The sequence below is a fragment of the Phycodurus eques genome, chromosome 18 (assembly GCF_024500275.1).
Source record: "Phycodurus eques isolate BA_2022a chromosome 18, UOR_Pequ_1.1, whole genome shotgun sequence".
NCBI lineage: Eukaryota > Metazoa > Chordata > Actinopteri > Syngnathiformes > Syngnathidae > Phycodurus > Phycodurus eques.
Genome location: NC_084542.1, coordinates 10,431,850 through 10,458,722, shown reverse-complemented (window position 1 = coordinate 10,458,722; position 26,873 = coordinate 10,431,850). Strand labels below are relative to the sequence as shown.

Genomic DNA, 26,873 nt, shown 5'->3' with positions numbered 1-26,873 from the left:
ATTAAATGGTTTTTCGTTAGATGCCACAAGTTAAAACATGTATACAACAGAAACATACCCGTGTTCAACTAAACAGGCCCAGATTTCACACTAAGTCAATTAGTAATTAAAATGTGATTCTATAATATTTTGAACATTTATACTTTTTGTGAGCATTTTCTCACGTCAAATCAAATTGGTGCCTTTGCTCAATCAAGTTCGGGAAAAGCGGCTTGTAATGGACCGAGATATTGACAGTGCCCCGTCCGCCTCGGGCTGAAGCGGTCATCAAAACGAGCGTACACGGATGCAGCGGTGGGCGGGGCCAAGGCAGCAGGTTGGAAAACAGGATAAGCTCGGATCTGTTTTGTGGGTGAGGCGCTGCGCTGCGTTCGAGGCTTGTTTTGCACCGCTTTTCTGTACGTTTGCACGCTTTTTCACCCCGCTGCGGCGTTTTCGTGCGTTATGTTAGACGACTTTCGGCCCTCGGCGCACTTCTGCTGCGCGACGTTCACATGTGTGGAAGTCGCAGCGCGAGACTAAAAGTCGGCCAAGCGGGTGGGGTGGGGTGGGGTGGGGGAGAGAAAAGTTGCGGACGTGTTTTCCAGGAACAAGCAGAGTTTCGCGGATACAATGTGGAACATTGTAATAACGGCGTGAACGAGCGGTTGCAGCACATCGCTTCGGTGACTCGACTATTCGCCATATTTGCGCGCTTGGAAACTCTGCGTGAAAGTTAAGCGCGAGACCGAGTTATGACATTTGTGGCGCACGATCCCTTCATGGAGCTGCATGACTTTAATCGCGACCAAGTGGACTCTTCGGGGCCAACTGTGTCATTCATAAGGTATTACAGTCTACAATGTGGCGTGTGTGTTGCATAATCGCCCCAGTGCTTCCAATGCTTCCTTATTGCTGCTTTTTCTTTTTTCTTTCAAGAGCCACCAGCGGCTATAAGCTCGATTGCACGATCACCTTCATTTCCTGTATTTCTAGTTAGGCCAAATAGCAGCTATGCTCTCCAAGGGCCTCCTTGTTGCTGCTGACTGGGTCAAAACGTCCCTTTTATCTGGACAAAAACATGCCATATTCTTTTGAATGTTGACTTTTAAGTGTCCATGCTCTTTGACCTTAATGTCAGGGCCTCCATTTTCCTATTTGCTCTCTGCTTTTGTCCAGATGTAAATAAACCCTTTATTTCATTTTTTTAAAGGTGCGGCACCCTAAAGAGGATGTGAAGAACGGGCATCGAACTTCAACTGCGATTCTACGTACGTTTCCTTTCGGAGTGATATTTCCTTCCACATGCCAGCTGTGTATAAAAGGCCACCGCAGGAAGTAAAAGCACACTACAAGAACTGGACAGCAACATCATCTCGCAATGAGTCTTCCTCCTCAGATGAGTACTGAAAAGAGCAGCAAGCATCGGGCAGTGGCGGCCATTAAAGAGCCCTTGCAGCATTCGGGAGACGTTTATTACGGACTGGGACCTCCGTCGTTGGAGTCGAGCCAGAGCGACTCTGCTGGCAGCTCTGGTGTTTACAACCCAGAGAAAGGGCCTCAGGTTCTACCACCCTATCAGCAGGTCGCCCCGGTAAAGTGGGTGCATCAGGACTCCCTACAAGCGCCCGGCTGGCCTCAGGAAGCTCCGGTGCCAGGATGGGGCCAGAACTTTGGGCCTTATATGGGTGGAGTGAACGCCCGGGGTCAGATGACATTCCACAAGGCAGTTCACGACCCTCTTCAAATGGGCAGTGAAAATCAGCAAGTTTACAGAGATGCCCCCCGGGCTCCGGCTCAGGGCAGGGGGCTCGAGTGGGAGCAGCAAGCAATGCACCAGGCTCAGCTTCAAGCATATCAGCACAAAAGCGTGGAGCTGCAGGGCGCGGCCCACGTGCCCCCTCACAACGTGCAGGGCTCCATGCTGCAGCCCTTCCAGACGACGTTCAACAAGCAGCAGTTCCCGCCGGGATACTACTCCGTTTTCTCGGGCAACAAAGGAATGCAGGGCTTACCTTACGGCGAGCAGCCCAAAAGCCAACAGCAGCAGCTGCTTCATCACATGCAGCAGCAACAGTTACAACATCAGTTCCAGAAACAGCACCAACTACAGCTGCAGCAGCAACTTCAGCAGCAGCAGCAGCAGCAGCAACAAATGCAACAGCAACAAATGCAGCATATGCAGCAGCAGTATCACCACCAACAGCAGCAGCAGCAGCAGCAGCAGCAACAACAACAACAACAACTACATGAGCAACAGCAACAAATTCACAAAATGCATCAGCAGCAGCAGGCACAAAATGTCACCCAGCCAGAATCACAACCTACAAATTTTGTCACCTATCAGCCTTCTGAACCTTTTCCACCCGACACCGTGTCCAAAAAGGAAGCGGAGCCGCCAAAGGAAGTCACACCTGAGCCGTACCCCTCAGAACCTTCCGACGCAACTCCGGCCACCCCGAGACGCTCGCGCCGCCTCTCCAGAGACGGGCAGTCCCCGTTGGCGCCGCCTTCCGCCAACTTGTGGGCTCAAGCCCCAAAAGAAACCTCCCAGAATGGAGTGTCGGGGGCGCAGGCCACGAGAGGAGGGGACGCCCAGGCCGCGACGGGGGGAGTCATCCAGAGCACCCGGAGGAAAAGGAGAGCGTCCAAGGAGATCAACTTGGAGACTCTGGCCCAGAAGGCGTCGGAAATGCCCTCCATGCCCGAGTCCCTGTCTGCTTGCAAAACTGAGGTTACAAATCCTTTACTGCATCAGCTTTCTTAAATTTGTAGCTTGCCTCACATTTATTCCTGCTTTATTTCCACATTCCAAAAACATGCTTAGTAGCTTAACTGAAGGCTATAAAATTGGTGTGAATATTTCTTTGTCTATATGTGCCTTGTGATTGGCTGGTTAGGAGTCCCGGGTGAACCCCTGCTGGCAACGCTGTAGTGGTTAAAAACCCCTTATTACATCTGTCTTTTGCATTCACAGCTTGTCAAATGTAAGTTTGCTCTACATGCCATTAGTTTGTGTGACAAAAGCCAAGCTGCAGCTTTAAAGAGGAAGAACTCCCTATTTCAATATCGAACTTCCTCCAACTCTTTCAACATCACTTTCTTGGCTTTGTTTGTTTTGAGTTTTGCAGTCTCCTGTGTCTACATGCATACGATGCTTCTTCCAAGCACGAGTGCTGAAAAGCAGCAAGGAGTACTCCTACACAAGCTGACCACAACCTTAGGCACAACTGCACAGTCTCATGACATCCAATATAGGAGCAACGCATATCAAAAGCCTTTGCAAAAGATAATGGAGCAATAATATTGCCTTTTAGTCCTCTGGTCATAATTTGGAGGTGGACAATCACCTGCTAATAGAAAAATTGAAAAAAAAAAACATTTGCATCATGAATTTGGATTCAGTAAAAAAAAAAAAAATTATATAACAAATTAATTTGATATTATATTATATATATATATATATATATCCCCCCAGCCCCGCCTGTGTGGACCTTGCATGTTCTCCCCATGCTTGCGTGGGTTTTCTCCGGGCACTCCGGTTTCCTCCTGCATCCCAAATCATGCATGGTAGGGTCATTGAAGACTAAATTGCCCGTAGGTGTGAATGTGAGTGCGAATGGTTGTTTTTTTTGTATGTGCCTTGCGATTGGCTAGCAACCAGTTCAGGGTGTACCCCGCCTCCTGCCCGAAGATAGCTGAGATAGGCTCTAGCACTCCTGTGAACCTTGTGAGGATAAGCGTCTCAGAAAATAGATGGATGGATATATATATATGATTTGTTTATTTGAATTTGAAGTGGTAGCTTACATATTTTGAAAATTTGCAATTGAATTGCTTGATATTTTTTAACTCATATATTTTAATATTTTACTGAAGCTTTTTATATTAGTATATTTAAAAATATTTTTAATATAGATTTTAGGACACGGAAACAAATCAATTTTTTTTTTTTTTTTTGCATTTCTGAAATCCAACACATTCATATTTAGAAAATATATACATAGTTGAACATTTATTTGAGATGTTAGAAAGCGCTCTTATTAAGTAATAATAAACAGCGCCCGCCACTTTTCTTCAATTACATCAAAAGCCGATCCTAACCAACAAGCATTTGGGCACGTTATACTTCCTGATTAATTCACCGAGTGATCACTTATGTTCATGCATAGTTTGCGATAGTGTCGAACTGCACTGCATCCTATCTTGACTCTGAGAGCTTAACGAGGCGAACCAAAATTACTCTCTTTGAAGCATTGTCTATGCAAAGGCAGGTATTTTATATTGGTTCTCAATTAGATTGTGCAAGTTGCCATTTTGTTGTCTAAGTTCAGTGTTTATACAATATCTGTTGACAATGTAAGTGGAACATCCACTAGTTATTTTTCTCCCGAGCTGCTTCCCTAATTCAGCACAATAATAACTAACTGCACCCACATCCACTCAGTGCAGGTGTACGATTTGTGAGAGTGCAAGTCATTGTGGTGCTGTTGCGCACAAGTGTGCAGTGGCAGCTGCATGTCTGCACACCTCCACATTCCTCAGGCTCTCGCTCAGTCATTGAGGACTCCAAGGGTGGGGCCGGGCCGAGGCGCCGAGCTGAACAGTTCCACTCCATCATTGCCTTGAACACACTGAAATGCTTTCTCATTGCCAGTCACGACCCACAGTTGCCGTGCTAATCTCACCAACGCACACCGTGCGACGCGACAGAACGCGACTGAACTCTGCGGGGTTCTGCTACTAGTAATTTGTATCGCAGGTTCACGGCGGTGCAATGTCGCAGATGTAATGGCCAATGAAAAATACCATATTGTCGCATCACGAGCTTTCAGAACAAAAAAAATAAGTTTATATACTGTATATTGTGTTTTACAGTAATGCTGAAATATATTTCTAATTTCATATGTACCTGTCGTCGAAATGCATGAGTGCAGTCAATGAATGGAACTATCATTAACAACAGCCTCTCAAATATTCACACACACTCCTTTATTTCTCGCTTGTTTACTCTCTTTGTATTATTATAACGTAGCTACATTAGCCAGGGTAATTCACTTCTTCCTTGACTCGCACCATATGGTTTGTGGTTCAATAAGAAATAATACAGTATATGTGGTGTCTCAAAAACATTTCCCGATAAGAGCGGCAGGTGTTGCAGTTTTGTGTGCGAGGGTCAATTGCCGGGTGTGAGTCGCTGACAGTCATTTTTTTCTCGTGATTGTCCAGTTCAGTCGTGTTCAGCCGTGTCGCTCCGTGTGCAGCGGGCCAAAAGCACACTTTGAATCTGATACAAACATTCTCTACTGCTTATCCTCACTCGGGTCGTGGGTGTGCTGGAGCCTATCCCAGCTGACTTTGGGCAATAGGTGGGGCACACCCTGAACTGGTCGCCAGACAATCACAGGGCACGAATAGAGAAACAGCCATTCACACCTTCGGACAATTTAGATTCTTCACTTGAGCTACCATGCATTCTTTTGAAATGTGGGAGGAAACCTGGCGAAAACTCTGCCACAAACATAAGACAGAGTAATCACACTAAATTTATCAAAAACCTTATTACAACAACCACAAAACAGAAAATTGTTAAACCTCTGTGAAAATTTAGATTTTTTAAAATTCATTTGACAGATCTGCAGGAAAATTTAGAATTTATAACTTTACTTTTTGCAACAGTTTAACATTGTTCCTGGCATTTCTAGCACATTTTTCTCTATTTAATTGTCAAAATGCAGTATGTAGTGAGGGAAATATTTTTTCTAAAAGTAATTCTTTAATTGTATTCGTAGTCCTGTTGTCTGTCAAGTCAAAATAATAAAACATTTGATTAGTAATTAGTAATTAATGATTGAACAGGCACTGTCCAAAACGAGTGTAATCTGAGCACATATTTGTTAAAGTAGTTATGTTGAAGCCCTGTCTTTCAGTCTTATAACAAAAGTACATTTGGGAACAAAGGGGCTTATTATTTACTGTAATTAAAAATGAGTGACTATTGTGTGTATAATACACTTGCTCTGCCTTTGTTCCACAACAGGGAGACGGTCCTCCGGGCAAACAAGCCACCATGGTCCCTTTAATCATGCCCGTGTCGGTGCCAGTGCACAGGATTCAAATAGCCGCGTCGGCACAGGGACGAGCAGCGTCTGAATGCAAACCGTCCGTCATCGTGGCTCGTCGCAGATCCCTCAGAAACTCGGTGACAGACAGCTTTGAGCAGGTTGCTTCTTGAAGGATTTAAGATTGGCTTTCCTTTTGCAGATTTGTAACAACATTTAATATCAGGTTTCTCATACTTATTTCAATGGATGATAAAATTTTTAACGTTATAGCTGCAGAAGGGAGATTCCTTTCTAAATGTATTTAAAAGAGCAAGAATCAGGATACTTTCAACTTTTATTTACATGGACTGTACTGTATTTCCTTATATAGTGGATGGTAGATACTATTCGTGGAGGATAAGTGGTTCAGAAAATGGTTGGATGTATTTTTTTATAATGTATATTTCTTATCACACTCAAAATTTTCCGTATCTGTGAATGTGAGTGCGAATGTTTTTTTGTTTTTTTTTATAAATATGTGCCGTGTGATTGGTTTGGCCAGTCAGAGTATACCGCCAGTCTTGCCCAAAGTCAGCTGGGATAGGTTGCAGATCACTCTTGACCCTAATGAGGGAAAGTGCTGTTGAAAATGGTTTGATGAATGTTTGTAATCACTTTTGATGGCACGTTAGTGCTTAGCATGTCTGCCTCATAGTTCTGAGGTTTGGGGTTTGAGTCTCGCTTCCAGCATTCTTGTGTGGCGTTTTCTTTCTCCGCTTAGGGAACATTTACACGATGTGCCCAAAGCATAATGTGCTTTGGGATTTTGGCCATTTTTGTTTTCTCACGCCCTAGCATGGTATCTGTGACGGGGAAGAGGTCGTTGAGTCTTTTACTACGACCAACTGCGTTTCTCATTCACCCTGGACTGCAGTGGTTTATTTTTTGACCGTCGGTCATCCACGGCAAAAAAACATCCACAACGCAGGAGGACGGGATGGGAAACGTGACAGGCTGTGATGTCACATTTCCCCATCCCATTGTCTCACGATCATCCTGTTTTGTCCATGGTGGCCTGAGACCGTCGTCACTGTTGTGGTCACCAGGAACATTGGTCCGGCTTCCTCCCAGACTAATAAATCATGCATATTGCGTTCATTAAGGACAATGTATTGTCAGTGTGAATGGTTGTTTATCTATATGTGCCCTATGATTGACTGGTGACCAGTCCAGGGTGTACCCCACCTCTCGCCCAACTTTACCCGGGATAGGCGATAGCTTACCCAAAGGTCACACAATTTGGAAATACATGCTCGTCATTGAATGATGACGATATGCATAACAATTACCATAAAAATAATAGAAGGCATCTATTTGAGGTGTATTATTCCACTATTTGGGGAAATACAGTACATGTGGTATCAAAGTGTTGATTTTGAGACAATAATCTAGAGTTGTCTTTGGTCCTTCCTCAATCTAGGAGGGAGAGAATGATCCCAGACTGGACGAGGAGGGAAAAACCAAACAAAAACGCAGACCCCGGCCGGAGCCTCTCATCATACCTCCACCCAGACCTTCCACATTGATCCCAGCGTCCGTTTACTCCAGCATCTCCGCCTACCAGAGCAACCTGCGCTCCCCCGTCCGCCTGCCAGAAAACCCACTCACCTTGCCCCCCTACACACCACCGCCCATCCTATCTCCTGTGCGAGAAGGCTCGGGACTCTACTTCTCCACTTTCCTCACCAACTTTGCCGTGACCAACCAAATCCTCCCACCACTGGCTCCGCCCAAGACAGCCACCAGAAGCCTCCTGCGCTCCAGTGAGTCCTTGTTTTAGTCTCATGTGGGCATGGAAAGTTGTTTGAGCATTTATTCGATATCCTTGCTATCCAGCATAAGGTCCATGTACTAGTACGCTATTTGTCCTCACTAGCCAGACAACTTTGGTTGAAGAATAAAGTACTACCGGTACTTTATTCTGACTAGAGGTGCAACTGCTGCCATGTCGCATTTACTGAAAAAAAACCAAAGCGAAATATTTCACAATTTGCAGACTTTGTTTATGGCCGACGCTATTTGGATCTACTGTGCATAGTTCCTTCGCAGTAGGCAGTTTTAGCTATAGCCCTCTGACATCTCTGTAGAAGGTGATGTCCATGAACCTAACCCGAGGAGCTGCACGGTTATTCATGGCAGCGGCAAAATCGAAACCGAAAAGGAGCAATTGCCAAGGTGTACGGCGACCGGCACAGTGAATGGGAGAAAGTTGAGTCGGTAGCTAGAAAGGAGTCAGTAGTTCCCAGCCAGCGAGAATTTACGGCACCAACAGGCGCAAAACCACCCGAGGTTCTACCTTTGGCCACAGTACAGGAAGGGATCCTGGTTAAAGTAAGCCATTTTTAACACACAAAAAAACCTTTTCCAGAGGGAGAAGCAAAAGCCAATCTACCTCAATTAAAAGGGAAAAAACAGCATACTCTTTCCTGTTTAATAGTTTTCAAATAATCAAATTTGTTGGACTATGCCATGTATTCATTTCAGAACAGTACATGGAGTAATGATTCCATTCTGACTCGGAAGTCATTCGTTACCGTCAACATGAATAAAAAAACAGGGATTTAGAGGGCGGGTCTGAGCCATACCAGTCGGACAACTGCATGTCAGCAAAACTGTTTATGAGCATTGTGGTGCTACATTTGGGCCAAGTTGTGTTACTGGTGCAGCACAGTAGTTTACCAGTAAGATTTAATAGCATAAAGTGGCACAATAGTGCAAAAACTGTTAGCCTGACGTCATCCAGTCACAGCCCATTTTTATTTTGTTTTGTTTTGTTTTGTTTTTTTCAGCAAGTTCAGACATCACACCGCCCGTTCTGCCCTTGATTACCGACGCCACGCCTGTCAGCCTCGAGCCGTAAGCTGGATTTTCACAAGTAAAACTTTGAGGCGACTGACGCTACGCCAGCATCTCACCCACTACTTCCATTTGTGTGCAGGCGCATCAATATCGGGCAGCAGTACCAAGCGGATATTCCCGAGTTGCGGCAACAGAATTTGGCTCAGTTGGACGCACACAAGGCTGACTTGGTTTGGCTCCCTTTGCATGACAGCCATCTTAAAAACACAGAACAGGACAGGGGTTCGTAGCTTTCATAAAACATGTTTTTTACTTGTACTGCATCACCATCTGCCCACTCACTAATCCTCCCCCTCTTCCTCCTCCTCATGTTGTCCTTTCTAGTGGAGAATATGATGAACATGGCTTGTTCCAGTGTGCTCAGTGGAGGAGGAACCAACCAGGAGCTTGCTCTGCATTGTTTACATGAAAGTGGGGGAGATTTCATTGTGAGTACATTATTGTTTCAGTTGTTTATCATTCGAATCTACTACATACTATTTGGAGGCTATTATTAAAACAGCACAAATGTTCACTTTCACCCATGAAAGTTCAGGCATAACACATTACATGATACACCCATGTTGACATCTCAGGTACTGTTACAATCACACACAACCAGTTAATTACTGCATTACTTTCATTTCATATCGACCTACACTATATCAGAAACAACTGGAGGATGAATTAGTAGGATGTATTTATGTTCATCTACAACCATACATATCGGTTTAAACAAATGCACTTTGTATTTAATTGTCCGCCTTTTTGGGTGTTTGTTTTCAGGAGACCCTCAGACGTTTACTGCATCAAGAGCCAATCTTTCCAAAAGGACATCACCTGGCACATTATCACTACTCAGGTAAGTTGTGGCAATAAAAGCGTGTGCATTACATAACATGACATACTTATGATAGCTGAATATTAGTAAAATGCTGTTAAAACCTGGCAGTTTGCAAATGCAGTATCCTTCATCTTCAAATGGGATATTACATTGTTGCGGTTATAAAAGGGCAGCGCATAACATAACTGTGTTTAGCACGGGTTTGGGTTGGAATCTCCGCTCAGGCTCTCCTATGTGGAGTTTGCATTCTCTCCCAGTGCTTGTTTGGGTTTTCTGTGTCCGCATTCCTCCAATTACATTTTCATGACACTTCCCCACGTGATGTCCTCGCAGGCTCCGACAGGTGGAGTGCAGAAGAGAAGCATTACTTCAACAAAGGGATGTCTCCCTACAGGAAAGACTTCATCTTGGTGCAGAAACTGGTACGCCTCTTCACTTCTGCTTACACAAGATGACGAGAGCCCATTTTTCTGCTGATAGTGAATGGATGTTTACAGAATGTCTTCACAGGCGCATTATTTTCCATTTCCAGGTGCAAACCAAGACAGTGGCTCAGTGTGTTGAGTTCTACTACACGTACAAAAAGCAGGTGAAGATCACCCGCAGTGGGATTTTAACCTACGGTCCTTCAAACTCGCCTATGGAGAAATACACAGAGGCTGTAGTGGACATTAAGGTAGAGATGGCTTTGCTTCAGACTCCAAATGTCTTTTCTTAAAATCGTGGCCTTGGCACCAACAAACACAGTGTTTCAATAATTTGCGTTGAAATTGATGAATTATTCTGTGTAATTCTTATTCCACAAAGGCAATATTAACCAGAATACTGTGTTTTGATTCATGGTGGAATTTGCATGGATTTTCTCTGGGTACTCCAGCTTCCTCCCACATTACAAAATCATGCATGTTAGGTTCATTAAAGACTCTAAATTGTCCATAGTTGTGAATTTGAGTGTTTACGATTGGTTGTTTATATGTCCCCAACGTTTGGCAACTTGTCCAGGTGGTGTCCCGCCTCTTAATCAGTCAGTTCGGAGGGGCTCCAGCTCATTAATAAGTTTCAGTTGTCATATAATTTTTAAAAGTCTTATTTTTTTTTGTGGGGAAGAAATGTTAAACATCTATGATCATTAGGCCAAGACAATGTTTTAGTGGGTAGGTAGCATCTCTGGCCCTCGTGAGAGGCCCTGGATTTAAATCTCGAGAAAATCTAGAATCCAGAAAATGGAAGGGTGGATTTCTGACATTATTTAAAAAACAACTAAAGTCCTCACCTTTGAGATCTGATCGCAATGCCCCATCGCTGGACATTATAAAACTAAAACTCAAAACTCATATTATTATTATTATTATTATTAATATTCACTTTGCCCCTAATCAATATTGGGCCCTCTATTGAGTAAATAAATAGGGCCACAAATAGGGCCGCCCGAAGATAGCTGGGATAGGCTCCAGGATGCCCGCGACCCTAGAGAGGATAAGCGGTAAAGAAAATGGATGGAGTGATGGGTAGCCATTTTAGTTCTCAACACTTGCAAGGCAACCCTTAAAACCATAATAGGCAGATCATAGCTACTTTGTTGTCGCTGCTCCTAACGGTTTATGCTCACACACAGATTGTGACCACATCTAGTGCGGTACTGCCCCTAATGCACATTGGCCACGGGTCAAAATTTGACCCTGTTTTTTTTTTTTGAACTATTTATTTATTTTGAAAGTTTTAGATACAGATGAAGAACACAAAAAAAAAGGCAATCCAAAAGACAAATTGCAAACTCTCACAAAGGAAACCTATACAAACAAACAAATACAAGGTTCAAGGATGATACATAAGATAAAGTACATTTGCCTAACGCAAGAAAAAACACCATGGTATCAGAGATTTTTACAAATGGTCAATTTCCACCGTTCATCACCCAAATCTTTTTGGAGGCGTATGGAGTAAGTTATTTGCTCCAGAATATGTACGTAGATGTTTTACAATGCTAAGGGCCTACCTTGGGACAGGCTCTCTGGAGCAAATTTTTTGTGATAGCTTTTTTAAAAATTCTTATAAAGTTGCATAATTTCCATGGAAAGTTTCCAATTTGGAAAACATTTCAGAAATTCCCCAGTCTAATTTCCTTTGAAATGTACCAGGAATGTTTCTCCACTTTCCAACCCTAGCTATATATACACAAATAACCTCGAGTGGATCTTTTGGGTTACAGCCGAAAATAAGACCTTTTAAAGGTTTTGTCATGTTTTAAACCTACTTTATGGTTCCTTAGAGTTCTCAGCAATCTAAACCGACCCACCTACATATGGAGGACAAGAAGGAGCTATCTTATGAGCAGGAGAGCAATCAGCAAGCGATGGTGGCTCACTCACTACAGGCTCATGACTATGTAAGCGTTGGACCTGCTGGAAGTCAAAACTACAAACCGGTGGTGTATCCATTCCCTTTTAACAAACCAACTTGTTCTCCAGGCGGGTACTGTGCTGGTGGTCAAAGAGCCTGAGAACGTTCTCAAGGATGCTGCCTACACATCGGCTCAGCACAGGCCTCGGAGCGAAGCCGTGGCAAAGAAGACCAAAGTGCCAGTTAAGCCCACGCAAGATCCTGATGCAGAATTTCCGTGCAAGAAGTGTGGCAGGTACGACCAGAAACTCCGTTACAGGAAAGCTTATTTTTTTGTTTGTAACATTAGGGAAAGGCCGGTTGTTGAGTTAAGTCCTCTGCCTCTTTTAAGATAGCGGGTGGGGCAAACATGTCTGGAGTTAGCAGTGCAACAAGTGGGGCAAGGGTTAAAGCTACGCTAACTGTAAAGGTTGCCTTCATAACCTTAACTCATTCACTGCCAGCCCAGTTAACATGGATATTGGACTTCTAAAGCCATCAAAGACAGTGAATGTCTTAATTTGCCTCCCCCACCCCATTTCCCCTCATTATAACCATACTGAGACATCTGGATATTTTTTTAAAAACCTTTGTTAAGAGAGACAGCGTGGTGAACAAGTGGTTAGCACATCTGCTTTACAGTTTTGGATTTGAATCCTGGGTACTCCGACTTCCTCCTGCATTCCAAAACATCCATATTATTAAATAAGACACAAAGTACAGTAAATACATGTATGTTTGTATAAATATATAAAAACAATATGATAAACATTGGGTCGCTACTTTGCGGATTTCGTCTATTGTAGGCATGGTCTGGAACGTAATCGCGTCATAAACAAGGGATTAATGTAATCCAATTGTAATTGAAAGTAACAAAGTTACTTTAATATTATGGTACTTGGATTACATTACTGACTACAGTAATTGTATCGGACTCCATTTTTAAAGTGACTTTCCCAACACTGCCTGCATGTGAAGCAATAATTATTATGCATTCTGAAAAACTACTGTACAATTATTTTCTGAGGTTAAAGGTGTTTCACTAAGTCCCCAAAGTGTTTTCTAACTGTATTCATTTGTATCCATGCCCTGACTGTTGTTACTGTATGCGTGTCAAGGGTGTTCAACAAAGTGAAGAGTCGCAGCGCCCACATGAAGAGCCACGCAGAGCAAGAGAAGAAGGCCGCAGCTCTGCGCCAGAGGGCGGCGGAAGAGCAGGCGGCAGCGGCTGCTGCCAAAGCCCGCAAGGAGGCCTTGTTAGCGGTGGCGTCGGCGGCATCTCACCAGGGCGGCAACAGAGTAGAGAACCAGGAGGAGCTGAGCAGCCGGGAGGACTCATCGGAGGGGGAGGAGGATGACAACGACGAGGACTGGCACTGAGACCAAATTAAACTTTGTGGCTAAATGGATTTGAAGGGGCAGATGAGAATGATCAACAAGAGCTGAATAAGCACAAGAGGAACCTTTTTAAGTCTTCCTGTGGAACTCTTGCACTCCTTTCCTGGCTGATAAAGGACTTTTTGTATGCATCAGCAAGGCCGGCACTCCATATTTTCACACGTTTGTATCGTTCTCAATATTACAAATGACTTTATTTTTGTCTAAATGCACTTATACAGTACGCTTTTGCCAATGTTGCCTTTTTACAGTACTGTGTATCCTTTATTTAATTGACAATATGTCATAGATATTAGGCATTTTCAGTATAGGGACTTGCCCTGGGTTGTTTGGTATTCATGATCAGGTAGTCTGTAATTTACACAGAACAAAATGATGTTTATGGTTCCTTTAAATTCGAAGGAGCCCATGGCTTGTTTTCAAAATATTTTGTTGTGTGTGAAAATGCTGCATTGAATGTTGCTGATTCTATTTTAAGTTTGGTTGTACACTTATTTTTACAGCTGAATAATCTTCAAAAGTAATATGTACAAAAAGTAAATATAAAGTTTGCCGTATTTATGCATTTTTCAACAATTTTAATAATATAAAAACAAATATCCTATTAGATGCAATATAACTTGTGAATTGACACACAAAAAAAACAATTAAAAAGTGCTGAGAACAATCAATGTGTTTTTTTTGTTGTTGTTGGTGGTGGCGGTGATTGTAGGGCAGAGGTGGGCAAACTTTTGTGTTAAAGGGTCATTGATTTTTAAAACGGACAAATGTGCCACGCCATTTCTAGACGAGGTTTGAAAAAATATAAATGTGTATAACAGTTTATTTTAACAATACAAAAATTATTTCCTTTGTATTTTCCAATCAATTAACTTATTATTTATTATTTAGTACATTTCTTTTTTACTTTTATCAATTTACCAATTATTCAATACAATAAATGGAAACAAGCTGTTGTAGGCTGTACATCTGCACTTAAGTCCCTTTAGTCATGTAATGACATGTAATGACTAAAGGGACTTTAGGGACTTAAGGGACTTAAAGGGACTCTTGTTAGTCTAGTTACTGTATATACACTGAAGACAAATGCAACACTTGTTTTTGCTTATTTTTTTATGAGCTGAACTCAAAGAGCCAAGACCTTTTCTACGTACACATATATTGGTCACAAATCTGTCTAAATCGATTAGCGAGCAATTCTCCATTGCCGAAATAATCCATCCCCCTCTCTGGTGTGGCATGTCAAGATGCTGATTTGGTGCAACATGAGGTGATGGTCGTGCATGAATGGCCCAACTGATCAACTCAATACAAACAAGATGTGTTGCAAGGCAAATGGTGGTCACAACAGATACTGACTGGTTTTCTGACCCACCCAGATCCCCTCCCCTCAGTAAAACTGCACATTTTAGAGTGGCCTTTTATTGTGGGCAGCCTAAGGCACACCTCTGCAATAATCATGCTGTCTAAATGGACGGATTATTTCGGCAAAGGAGAACAGCTCACTAACAAATTTAGACAGATTTGTGAAATAGGTCATAGATAAGAAATAGGTCTGTGTACATACAAAAAAATATTTTCCAGTTCAGCTCATGAATAAAATGGTCTGTGCTGTATAGTTAACATGCATAGTAACATTTCTTTCATTTTTATTTGTATATTTATTAAGCAAGGGTGAAAATAAATATCATTTTTACAAAATATGATTTTATTTCCCAATTGTATTCACATTTGGGTTGTGGTACATGTATGAAGTATACATATATATTTTAATTAAATATAATATAATTATATATTAAATATATAATTTAACTATATAATTTAAATATAATAAAAAGGGGTACTCCTGATATTTAATTACAGATACTAACCTTTGTATTTTATTCATTTTTCTGTTTGAATGTCTTTTTTTTTTATGTAATAACTGCCCAACTAATACTTATGTTAACACTTTTATGAGTGTTTTTTTTGTGTGTGTGTAGATTTTGCTCTACATTTGAATACTATATCTGTGTTGGGTGATATTGTATGATATGTGTGCCAGTGGCACCTCAGTTTGAATTTGAATTTCTAACTGAATTTTTCAGCATCAAAATCAAACTTTTTTTTTTTTTTTTGCTGCGTTATGATGAATGACAGCCAAGCTGCATTTCACATTCTGGTCAGCAAAGGGCGTCATTATGATAAAGATTGAACAAATTGAAAATGGAACGAGTTACTGTAGATGTGTCCACATGGGGGCTCTGTGTACACTTTGATCCCGTCCCTGCACTCAAATCTTACAGTCGTTAAAGAGTATGCTCAGTAAAGGATAGTTTGTCCATCCATACATTTTACAATTTTTTTTTTGTCCTCTGATTGTTTGGACAGAGCAAGGTACAGTAAGTTCAACTTGCTAATTAATACATTTACTAATTAGCATCTCTGGTAAGCATGATATATTTTATTTCGATCTGTTGTGTTTTTGTCATGTTATTTGAAAATATTGATTTTGAACTGCTTCAGATGATGTATATTGTTCTTATGTATTCATTACGATACGATAGTGGTGGTATATCAAGAGGTGGATCAAGTAAGGTAAATCCCCACTTAAAGGCTCAAGTACAAAATGCAGTGACCTAGATTAGGCCCAGCTTGTTTGTACGAAAGGTTTTTGAGTAAATTGTGCATTGAGGTCACGCTGTTCTACGTCACACGCGCGTCGCCTCTCCAACCTTGCTTACATCCAAGTGTCCTTGATGGGGGGGCAATCACTCCATGTAATGACTATAGAGGCCATATAAGTGACAAAGCCCTAAAGCTCAATTTCAAGGTCCTTGAGTGATGTCATCTGCACCCCTTTTACTCCCCCTGATGACCTCTTGACCAACGACACCTATGGCTTGATTGCTTATCCATCCATCATGTTGATGCTCTGCATTCTAAAGGCAGACGCCACCCTCATTTGCTGGCTAACTTAATGGAATCAACCCCCCCACGTCAGCGTTTTAGCCACAGTCAGCAGCGTTCCACTTGCATGCTTGTTCAAATAGCCCTTCTTCGATTTTATCCATCTCTCAGTGGACTGATGCTGACATGTTTTCGAAGAGTTGCTTCTCTGTTCGATTTACAGGAACATGTACATTTCCCTTAAAGGAGTCATATGATGCTTTTTTCCCCTCACCATTTCAAACAGTCTGTGACATGCTTTCATCAAAAAAGCCCACGGATCAAGAAATACATCATATTTTACACATCCTAGTTCCAATCTGGTGAAGTAATGAAGAAAAAAAACAAATTTCTACTCCCTATACATAATACTGTGTGTATGTTACATATGAACACGCCATCAAGATACAAAAAAAAAAACACCGCCACCTCATCAACAACTTCGCCGAGCAACAGAAGCTAACACTGAATCCAACTGAACTCAAGTCGTCGTACTCAAGTCGTACCAATACAGTATATATAGTATTTTATAATAATACTTAACTATATTTATAATTTGATATGTACCTGTGGCTGGAAATCAAAGCGTGGAGTCTCTCTGACACCGAAATGTACAGGTGCAGTCAGTGAATAAGGCAATTGGTCATTGCTAACAGCCTCTCAAAAACATCTCCACTCTCTCCTTTACTGTCGCCAGTTTCGTCTCTTTTTGGCAATCCGCTTCTGACTTGACAATTGCACCGTGTTTTTGTGGCTCAATAAAAATATCATGCAGTACAATGTATTGTATGTGGGATGGGGAATGTATTATAATTGTGGGGAAAAAAATGCATAGTACTTAAATTCTGTTGCCTACTGTCGCATAAAGTTGTGTTTTTATATAGTTGCCCATCATGTACCCATATAGAGTACTACGACGCGAAATGAGTCTTCTCAAATAAACGAGATGAGAGGTGATACGATCCAATCTTTGTGACCCTGGCCGATGAATTATTCTCGGATGCGCACGTGCAGTATTGCCTTGACCTCTCGTCCTCATCCAATGATATAATACACTCCTAAAACCACAACGACGTTTCCATCCCTGACATTGCAGAACTTTGTTGAATGGCTCTTGTGTAATGTGTAGTATCTGCAAAAATACAAAAGGATGACCATCAACCCAATATTTTCTTTTTTACTCCAGACGTCGCTAAACTTAATTTATCCTAATTACCAAATTTCTAGCAGCAAGCAGGATGTCGTGCATTTTCTGTTTTACTCCAAACAACTCTAAAACTAACATATCTGTATTTTAGGATTTCTACCAGCAAGCAGCATTTCATGCCCTGATGATTTTGATGCGTTTTAATGCGACAGTATTCAACCAAAATTGGTTTTCCAATTATGGCAGCAAGTCGCATGCTATGCACTCCCATGACTATTTCATGACTCGAAATAACCCTCAACCAAATCTATCAAGATTTTCTAATCCCTAGCAGAATGCTGACTATTCCATTGTTTTATGCCAAACAATCCTCGACTGAATACATCCTAATTTTCTGATTACAAACAGCAAGCAACATGTAATGCACTGTTATGACTATTCCAGCACTTTTTTTCCCCACCAAATGCCCCTCAACCTAAATGATCCTGATTCTGTGATTCCTAGCACTAAGCAGCCTACCATGCACTGTCGTGTTTAATCCTGTATATTACTACAAACCGATTTTCTGTTGTGACACTTCAAGGATGCAATGGCAGCACACGTTTGTCTGCAAATATGACAAATCAACATGCGCCGCTGACCTCTGTTGCTTTGCATTAAGCCCATCGGCCTGCTTCTATTTGCTGGAGGATTTTTCTCTCCAATCCCTTGGCCAACACTTTGCAGCTGGCTCTTTTATGATCTCGCTGTGGTCCTTCATCCGATGGGATGGATCCTGAATGTGCCATCCATCAAAAGGTCATCAACATGCAGCCACCTCTTCTCCGATGGGAATGTGATGTCGTGCTCTGAACACCACGACACTTTGCTCAAGCTTTCCCATCCAATTTTTATCTCATTTGAACAGATTCATCTGCTCGTCTTTTGACTCCCAATAAAACGTTTTGTTTGTGTATCAGAATACATCTTAGTTCCATCCAAACCTTCTGGAGCCCAACTTTCCCCATTGAACTTTCAAGGTGTAATAACCCATTAACTGATACGCATACACATCTACTGGGATAAAACTCATAAAAGCATCAAATTCAGAAATTACGACACAATGCCCGCATCACAACAATCGTTGATTTCTTTGTTTTGACTCTTGCGTGTGCCCAAATGAAGGCAGTGTTACATAAATCCTGTTCAGTTATTGTGTGCTTCCATCAATTCCAATATTTTGCGCTGATGTGCAGGAATCTAAATGAGAATGATTGTCTCCCAGAGAACAAACAGAAGGCTGTTAGTTCAGTTTGCTGGCAACAATTTACACCCTGTGTGTTATTAGACAAGACATTTGGCTCGCCCCAAAGTGCTTTCTCTCTTTACATGTTCACATAAATATGCTGAGCTGACACGATTAACGTTCATTTACAAGTACATAAATGTTCCTTCCATTATGTACAGAACGGCTTTAGCATTTGGACCTGTACTTTCTTTATTCAATTGCAGAGAGTACAAGGCATCTACGGTATTTGAAGTACGGCATCTATTTCCGAGGTGGTATTTTTCATAATAATGTGTAAAAGTGGTGATTTTTCCATTTGACTTTTTATTGTTTATCAATAAATAGTTTGGTCTCCGGAGTGCCTGCCCACCCATCAAGTGGGAAATTTAGAACCAAGTAAATCTTTTGTTATCCGCTAATTTCTGAAAAGGAGTCAAGCCTTTTTGACGTTTGCTCATTTACATAAAGGGGTATGGCAAGTTAAAAGCAGGCAAAGTCTGTCAAGTCAGTAGTTCAAATCATGGCTGTCTGCTGGTGCGCCCTTGCTGTACTACTTTCCATCCACCTATCCATTTTGTACACCACTTTTCCAAGTGTGAAGAAATCCCACAGTAGTTGAAGTAGTACTAAACACGTCACCGAGACAGACGTTCTACTAGTGCGCCCTTGTCGCTCAACTAGTGTGCTACAGTTGAAACCAGATGTTTACATACACTACGTACATTTGCTCACTGTCCAAAATAAAACTTTTGCCATTTTAGGTCAATTAGGATTACCAAAATTATTTTGTTTTGCTAAACAATGATAAAAATAAGAATAATGAGAAAATGAATTATTTTGATATTTTTTCATGACTTTCTTCAAATTCAGAAGTTTTCATGCATTTCATTAGTATTTGCTATCATTACCTTTAAAGAGTATGACTTGGGTCATACGCTTTGGATATCCTTCCACGAGCTTCTCACAATAGTTGGCAGGAATGTTGGCCCATTCCTCCTGACCCAACCGATGTAACTGAGCCAAGTTTGTAGGCCACCTTGCTCGCACATGCCTTTTCAGGTCTTCTTTAGTGATGGATCTTTAGTGATGCCTGTTTGTGTGTGTGTGTGTGTGTGTGTGTGTTTAAGACAACTTTTAAATGAACCTGCATTAAACGCTGCAAATTCTAATCCCCTGCAGGCGGAATAAAAGGTCCAGATTAATTATTCACAAGGTCATTTTCTTGGCTGATCACAGTCATAACAGGAAGGGCCATGACCAGCAATGCAGTGGCCAATTAGTCACTGAATAATGTCTTTGGCTCTTGGTCTTACTGCGGCTCAACGTCCATTTAAAAAAGGCAAAGCAACAATCTGTGTAACTGATACTTGGCAATGTGTTGCCAAGTATCTTTTATGGGCGTAGCGACCTTGAGGGAGAGGGAGAAGCGTCGGCGGTGTCCTTACTTTGCTACAGTTATTGGCTTTAATCACTTTCACATTGTGACTTTTAGAGTGTCGTCATAGCGCCAATGTTATGACACTGCAATGTTCACTTTTCAAGGGGATCTAAACGAGCCCTTTTAAAAGTTTTGCTTTCTTTTAAGAGTTTCTCATATGGGCAAACGGTCACAACACAAACATCGTCCATTAAGGTCATGATCGATTATCCCCATCAGTCGGACTTGGTCATTCAAATTATACTGGATGAGGCGTAGAGAAGACAAATTTCCACAAGGGTGAAACCAGCGAGTGGAGTGGAATGAAAACCACGATGCGTAAACCCAATTCTTCACCGTGCTGCCTATTTTCCAACATATCAATGCTAATCAATACAAAGGCATGTTTATCCTGTTATCTCATCCTTCTTCCCATCTTTAGGACTCATTAGCAGGATTCAAAGCATGAGCCGCCCAACCCTCCTGCCATCTTTTACTGCCTCCATTAGATTCCCGCTGTCAGCATTGTGGCTCTCCTTGGATAGTGAGTGCTCCATCGTTGCAGCTGAGAATTGAGCTATGAATTGGACGTTTTTCATCCCAACGACTTTTCATGGTCACTTGGGGGCCGCCCAGTATCGCTCAGCTCCTATGTCACTCACAACGCCGTTACATAAATGCGCATCTCGTTGGAGGAATGTGTGCGTGCCGGTGATTAACAGCGGGAGAGACACTGTTGAACCATTTTTGCACAAGTTCATTTGATAAAGCTACAGTAATGTGAATTGTGAATTGCTGGTAATTTGTCTGGTGTAAAGTGAAACAGGAGGCCACACACACGTACACACACAGGAGCCTGTGTTATGTGGTTGTGCTGGTTTGCTTGACTGATGACTTTAATGTAGAATGGGCCCCGAGGCTAATTGAAATGCATCAGGATTCCAATGGCATTAATGGGATAAGTCACTCCCCAGAGTCCAAGGCAAGGTGAAGATACAAGTACAGTACCTCCTTATGACTTATTGGTCTTCTCTAATGTGGACCATTCCACCTATATGACTTTTACTTAACGCTCGCAGCCGACAGTGATGTTCTGGTCTGATCTATATCATAGCTTTCACCCCAAACTCTGTTCTTCATACTCCATTTCCCACATGCACAGTACCTGCAGCCTATAAATCCATAGAGGTTGAGCATTTTATTACAGCAAAATACAGTACTCTCGCTTACTGTCTGACAAGTCTTTCCAGCACATTTGTGATTTCACTTGTTGCTGGGCAGAACTGTTAAAACTGGAATTGCACATTTTGGGCTGTGCCTTTCAGAAAGAACCTTTTCAATGTCCGACAATGCCGTCAGAGCAATGACGCGCGTGAATTAGGTGTATTTTTATTTGGTGCATAGTGATGTGTGGACAACCGAAATCCTTATATTTGTTCAGTGAAATTGTATTCATTCATTCCCATCTATCTAATTTCTTCATTTTATAGCATTTCACTTGGCTGCAATGCTTCCAGAATGTGGATGTGGTTTTATTTATTTTTTTGTCCAATCAGATTTCAGCCTCTATGTGTTGCCACGTCAATGTAATGTGCCCAGGGTCTTCAAAATCAGTATTGTTGGCCAATGTAATTTAAACAAGAATATCAATGGGTCTGTTTCTTGAACCAATCAGATTACAAATTTGCATCCAAATAACAACAGCATTTTCCAAATGCTCCAATTGGTTGGTGATGGCTAAACTTACAGCCAACTTTGACTATCAATACACATCTGTGGCGATCTGCAGAGATGAAAACATTTAATCATCAGAACCTCTGGTGAGTATGATGTATTTTTTAAAATAAGTTTTATGTTTTTGTTATGGTTTAAATGTTGACTTTGAACTGCTCTACGTGATGTAGGTAGGCTATGTGGCACAGTTGCTGTTGTATCGCTTTTTTGTACCGTATTCATCCATCCATCCATCCATCCATTTTCTGCTCCGCTTCTCCTCACTAGGGTCGCGGGCGTGCTGGAGCTTATCCCAGCTGTCATCGGGCAGGAGGCGGGGTACACCCTGAACTGGTTGCCAGCCAATCGCAGTGTACCGTATTCATAGTTTTTAAAATTGCGACGAGATAGCAGTGGTATGAAGAGATGGATTAAATTGGGTAAATCCCCACTGGAAAACTCCCCATCTCGCATTAGCACCTTCCTCACTGGAGAGCGAGCTGTGAAGAAGCCTTAGATGGCCGTTGTGAAAAGGGGCTATTGATATCTAGATGTCCTGATCAAAAATTTGATAGCAAATAAAAACTCAACGAGATGCTGCATAAAATTAGAAATATGAGTTGGGAAGGAGTCAATGTCTGTCATATGAGAATTACCAAGGCAAGAGGGATGTTTTGGCTTGTAAAAACTGTTGTTACTGCACATTGTTGATGAGTCATGAAAGTCTATAAAGATGTCTCGTAAAAGAAGACTAATATAAATATCTTCCAGACTGCGGCCGGAGAAACATCAACTGCCTGAAAATAAGTCCAGCGGCAAATACAGTGTTGACAATGGACCCACGTGAAGAAAAGGCTTAAATAAAAGTTTAGCGATTTTCTGATATTGCCGGTCGTGAAATGGAACACAGCGTATCTGACAGAAACTCTATCGCTCTTTCACACCTTTCATCCTGCTGCTTTCATTTTCCTCCATCTTGCATGGATGTGGATCAAGATTTGACTGGAGTTTACAGAAGTATGACGCATCACTCGAGTCTGAATGTAATCAAGTTTCCATCCATTTTCAACACCGCTTATCCTGGTTAGGGTCAGGGGGCGCTGGAGCCTATCCCAGCAGACTTCGGGCGAAAGGCGGACTACACCCTGAACTGGTCGCCAGTCAGTCGCAGGGCACATATAGACACGGACAACCATTCGCACCCACATTCACACCGTCACTGAGTGGGAATTGACCCCACGCTGCCCGCACCAAAGTCAGGCGAGTGTACCACTACACCATCAGTGACTGTAATCAAGTTTCGTTCAACAAAATAAAGTTCTGGAGGCGTGATGTCTCGCGGCGTATAGAACAGAAATATAGGTCATGAACACGTTCAGTGCCATTGACGGTTTTACAAGTTAAATATCCATGTTAAGTGGGAAGGCTGGCAGTGAATGAGTTATTGCAACACTGACATTAATGCTGACACAGAAACGTTGACATTTTTGGGTAATTTCCTTTTTTTTTCTCAACAGTCACACCAAATTTAGGAATGCTTACATGCTCAGGATATACAAGACAGACCCACATGGTTTAATGTGGTTAACATTAACGTTGTAGTCATGAATGATTGTTATTTATTTATTTACTGTATCTATGCATTCAATCAGGTGGCTACAACTTGGACCGGTGCACTAATTTGACAATTTTTGCTGTTTATTATACATTTGTTAATATTGTATTAACATAATCCTATTGTTTTAAGCCATCTTGTAATAAAATATGAAAACCTCCTCTGAAGAAATTACACTGGATGCCCGTGGGCACCGCCCACTCGCCCGCCCCCTCTTTGCACGCCACTGACCCTCACATTTTTGAAAATATTTTATTGATGTTATTATATCTTTTCATGGGACAACACTGACGAAGGCGGCACGGTGGACGACTAGTTAGAGCGTCTGCCTCACAGTTCTGATGACCGGGGTTCAATACCCGGGGCCGCCTGAGTGGAGTTTGCATGTTCTCCCCGTGCCTGCGTGGGTTTTCTCCAGGCACTCCGGTTTCCTCCCACATCCCAAAAACATGCGTGGAAGGTTGATTGAAGTCTCTAAATTGCCCCTAGGTTTGTGTGGGAGTGCAAATGGTTGTTTGTTTATGTGTGCCCTGCGATTGGCTGGCAACCAGTTCAGGGTGTACCCCGCCTCCTGCCCGATGATAGCTGAGATAGGCTCCAGCACTCCCGCCACCCTAGTGAGGAGAAGAGGCTCACAAAATGGATGGATGGATGGAACACTGATGAAATGATACTTTGCCGCAATGCATAGCAGTCAGTGTACAGTTTGTATCACAGTGAAAATGTACTTTCCCCTCAAAATAACTGAATATACAGCCATTAATATCTAAACCACTGGCAACAAAAGTGAGTACACCTCTAAGGGAAACTGTCCAAGTAGGGCCCAACAAAGCATTTTCTCTCCCCGCGGTAATGTGACTCATTTGCGTTACAAGGGAAATTAAATATTTACAAATTGTGAGAGTACTCACAAAGGTGAGTTAATGTAGATAGTGTAACGATGTCAAATATGTAAGGTCTTAATGTCAATTATGTTTTAAAATAAATAAATAGGTACATGCATACATTTTTCGGAGAGTCCCTTGGTTTATTTACCTTTGTTTTGCGTCTCCACGGTACAAATTCATAGTAAATACGATAAAAGTGTAACATCGGCGACATCAACTGCAGGGGAAATGGTGCAATATATGTACCTTAAGTGTATGATGTTTTTTTCCTTAAGCGAGTATGTGCATTTGGCTGCTCCAGCGTAATGGCGAGGAACATTACACTATCACTGTGTGCTGCTGCATCATCATCTCTGACTCCTGGCATAGATTTCATATGGCGTCACCGTGACCGCCGTGCCCACAAGCATCCACTCAAGACGACACATTTGTTCAGGGCAAAGTAACAATCAACTCGCGCTGAATTCCAAGCATTTATGTGGGCTCTTTCCCCCCCGGCCCCAGCAATACCCACGCAGCCTCCTCGCCACTGAGGTTTCTTGATCTAAATGAGCATGTGGAGACATTTATTAAGACAGAAAAGGAACGGTAATGACAATCATATACATCCATCAAATGTAAAACGCCTTTGCAATTTCATTTTCTAGCTTTATTGCTAATAAATCAGCAGTGATTCACATATGGCTTCAACTTTTCCATGCATGGTCAGCTCTCAAGTTACACCCATTTTAAATAACATTAAAAAACAAAAATGCCTTAATTGTCTCCTCCAATATTATCGCAATATTTTATTGCGAATATTATCGCAATATTTTGCCAAAACACCTACAATAACACAATATAAGGTTGTGCATTCATCAAAATATTGGATGAAAATAATCTATAACACATTACGCCATCTACTGTTTATATTAATTACACAAAAATGGAGTATGATTACATTTTAGTCTGATATAATTCTGTAATAATATTGATTTATAACGGTCTATTCCACTACGCCATTAGTCATTAAAGTGGCACTAAGCAGGCCCAAAAAATGGCATGTAAATTCGATACACCACAGAGAAATGTGAACAAGCCAACCAAATTTGAATGCAATAATAATTTTTAAAAAGTATGTAAAATCAGGTTTCAAAGCACGAATAATAAGGGCCACCTCTCAGCTCTCAGACGCTGTGGGCGTGTCGAACGGATGCGCCAAAAGGAATCAGACTGACTGAGGGGGTGATAGCTTATACGATGTAAAATCGCGATAGGAGGCTCAGCTTCAAAATTGAATGGTTATTGTGGACTATAGTCATAAAAACAAGCACACAAGTCAATTTACCCTCATTGTCGCTGACGTAATGTCACAGCCGTAAATGGCACGGGACGGTAGGAGGAAGCCCGGGTCGTTCAACAGTCGGCACTGCCCCGTTCACGAGTATCGAGTTACCCACGAAGCCATGTCTCTGGTGAAACTTTACAAAACTATCCGTCGTAAAATGCGCACCGCAGTCGGCTGGTGGTAGTGATGTTCAGCTCGCCATCTGCGCGTGTCTTCAAAAAGTCAATCCGTTGCTTTTTTATTTCCTAATTTTTTGGGTGCTTCAAAAAACATCACCGAATTGTTCTGTAAATTGAGGCATCCAGCGAAGACGCATTTTCAGTTTGTAGCCATCGTTAGCTTGCTAACTGCCCGCTGGAGTGGTACATAGTACTTCTCCATTTTCAGGGAGAAGAAAAAAAAATTATAATAATAATCACTCTTAAAACAGCCCACACCACAGGATAATCGTTCAGAATAATTTTTTTTTAGAAACATCAGATAATTGGGCCTTTGCTGACTTTACTTAGGAAGAGGGAAAAATGCTCAAATTTGGCCAGATTATTGGTATGTGTGTACCCCGCTTTAACAGCTAGAAGTAATCAATGCAGATTAATGTTAATTCTAAGAAACAAAGGGAAAAAACTATAGTGCATGTCAGTGGTAAACATACTGTACGATTTCTGAATTACGCCCCGTCGCTCGGTTGACTTTTTGCTTTGTGTTGTGAGCCAAAATTGGAGGTTCTAACAAGCTTCATGGAACAAATTTAAATTGTAAATCAAGGTACCACCGTATTTGTAGTTTTGGTAGAACCGCTGCTTATTCAAGCAGACGATGACATAAGAGAGAATATCAAGAACTCTGTCATGTAACATCATTTTCATTTCATTTTAAGTTTACTTCAGCTCGAAACAGAGCCACAACACAAGGAAATCATCAAAGTAACCACCATGAATGCTGCGGGGGAAAACTTAAATGAAGTTATTGCGAGGAGTCTTTTGTTTATTTCAACATAAGTACAAAAAAAAAAAGCAGCTGTCCCCCCCAA

The 26,873-nt window shown here is 41.8% G+C and overlaps 1 protein-coding gene across 3 annotated transcripts; it reads left to right on the top strand.

The window, feature by feature from the left end:
• Positions 1 to 296: 296 nt before the first annotated feature.
• On the top strand, positions 297 to 14,201 carry mideasa (mitotic deacetylase associated SANT domain protein a). 3 transcript variants are annotated; one of them, XM_061704717.1, is made up of 13 exons: positions 297 to 352; positions 1,193 to 2,713; positions 6,020 to 6,202; positions 7,504 to 7,846; positions 8,873 to 8,939; positions 9,022 to 9,164; positions 9,267 to 9,370; positions 9,708 to 9,783; positions 10,099 to 10,187; positions 10,298 to 10,441; positions 12,035 to 12,151; positions 12,234 to 12,400; positions 13,263 to 14,201. In XM_061704717.1, the coding sequence occupies exons 2-13, from the start codon at positions 1,361 to 1,363 to the stop codon at positions 13,522 to 13,524; spliced, it is 3,048 nt and encodes a 1,015-aa protein (XP_061560701.1). In that variant the 5' UTR covers positions 297 to 352; positions 1,193 to 1,360; the 3' UTR covers positions 13,525 to 14,201. The 3 variants fall into 3 exon arrangements, with proteins under 3 accessions (XP_061560701.1, XP_061560702.1, XP_061560700.1); XM_061704718.1 differs by having other exon boundaries at positions 323 to 826; positions 6,020 to 6,181; XM_061704716.1 differs by having other exon boundaries at positions 323 to 826.
• The last annotated feature ends 12,672 nt before the right edge of the window (positions 14,202 to 26,873 follow it).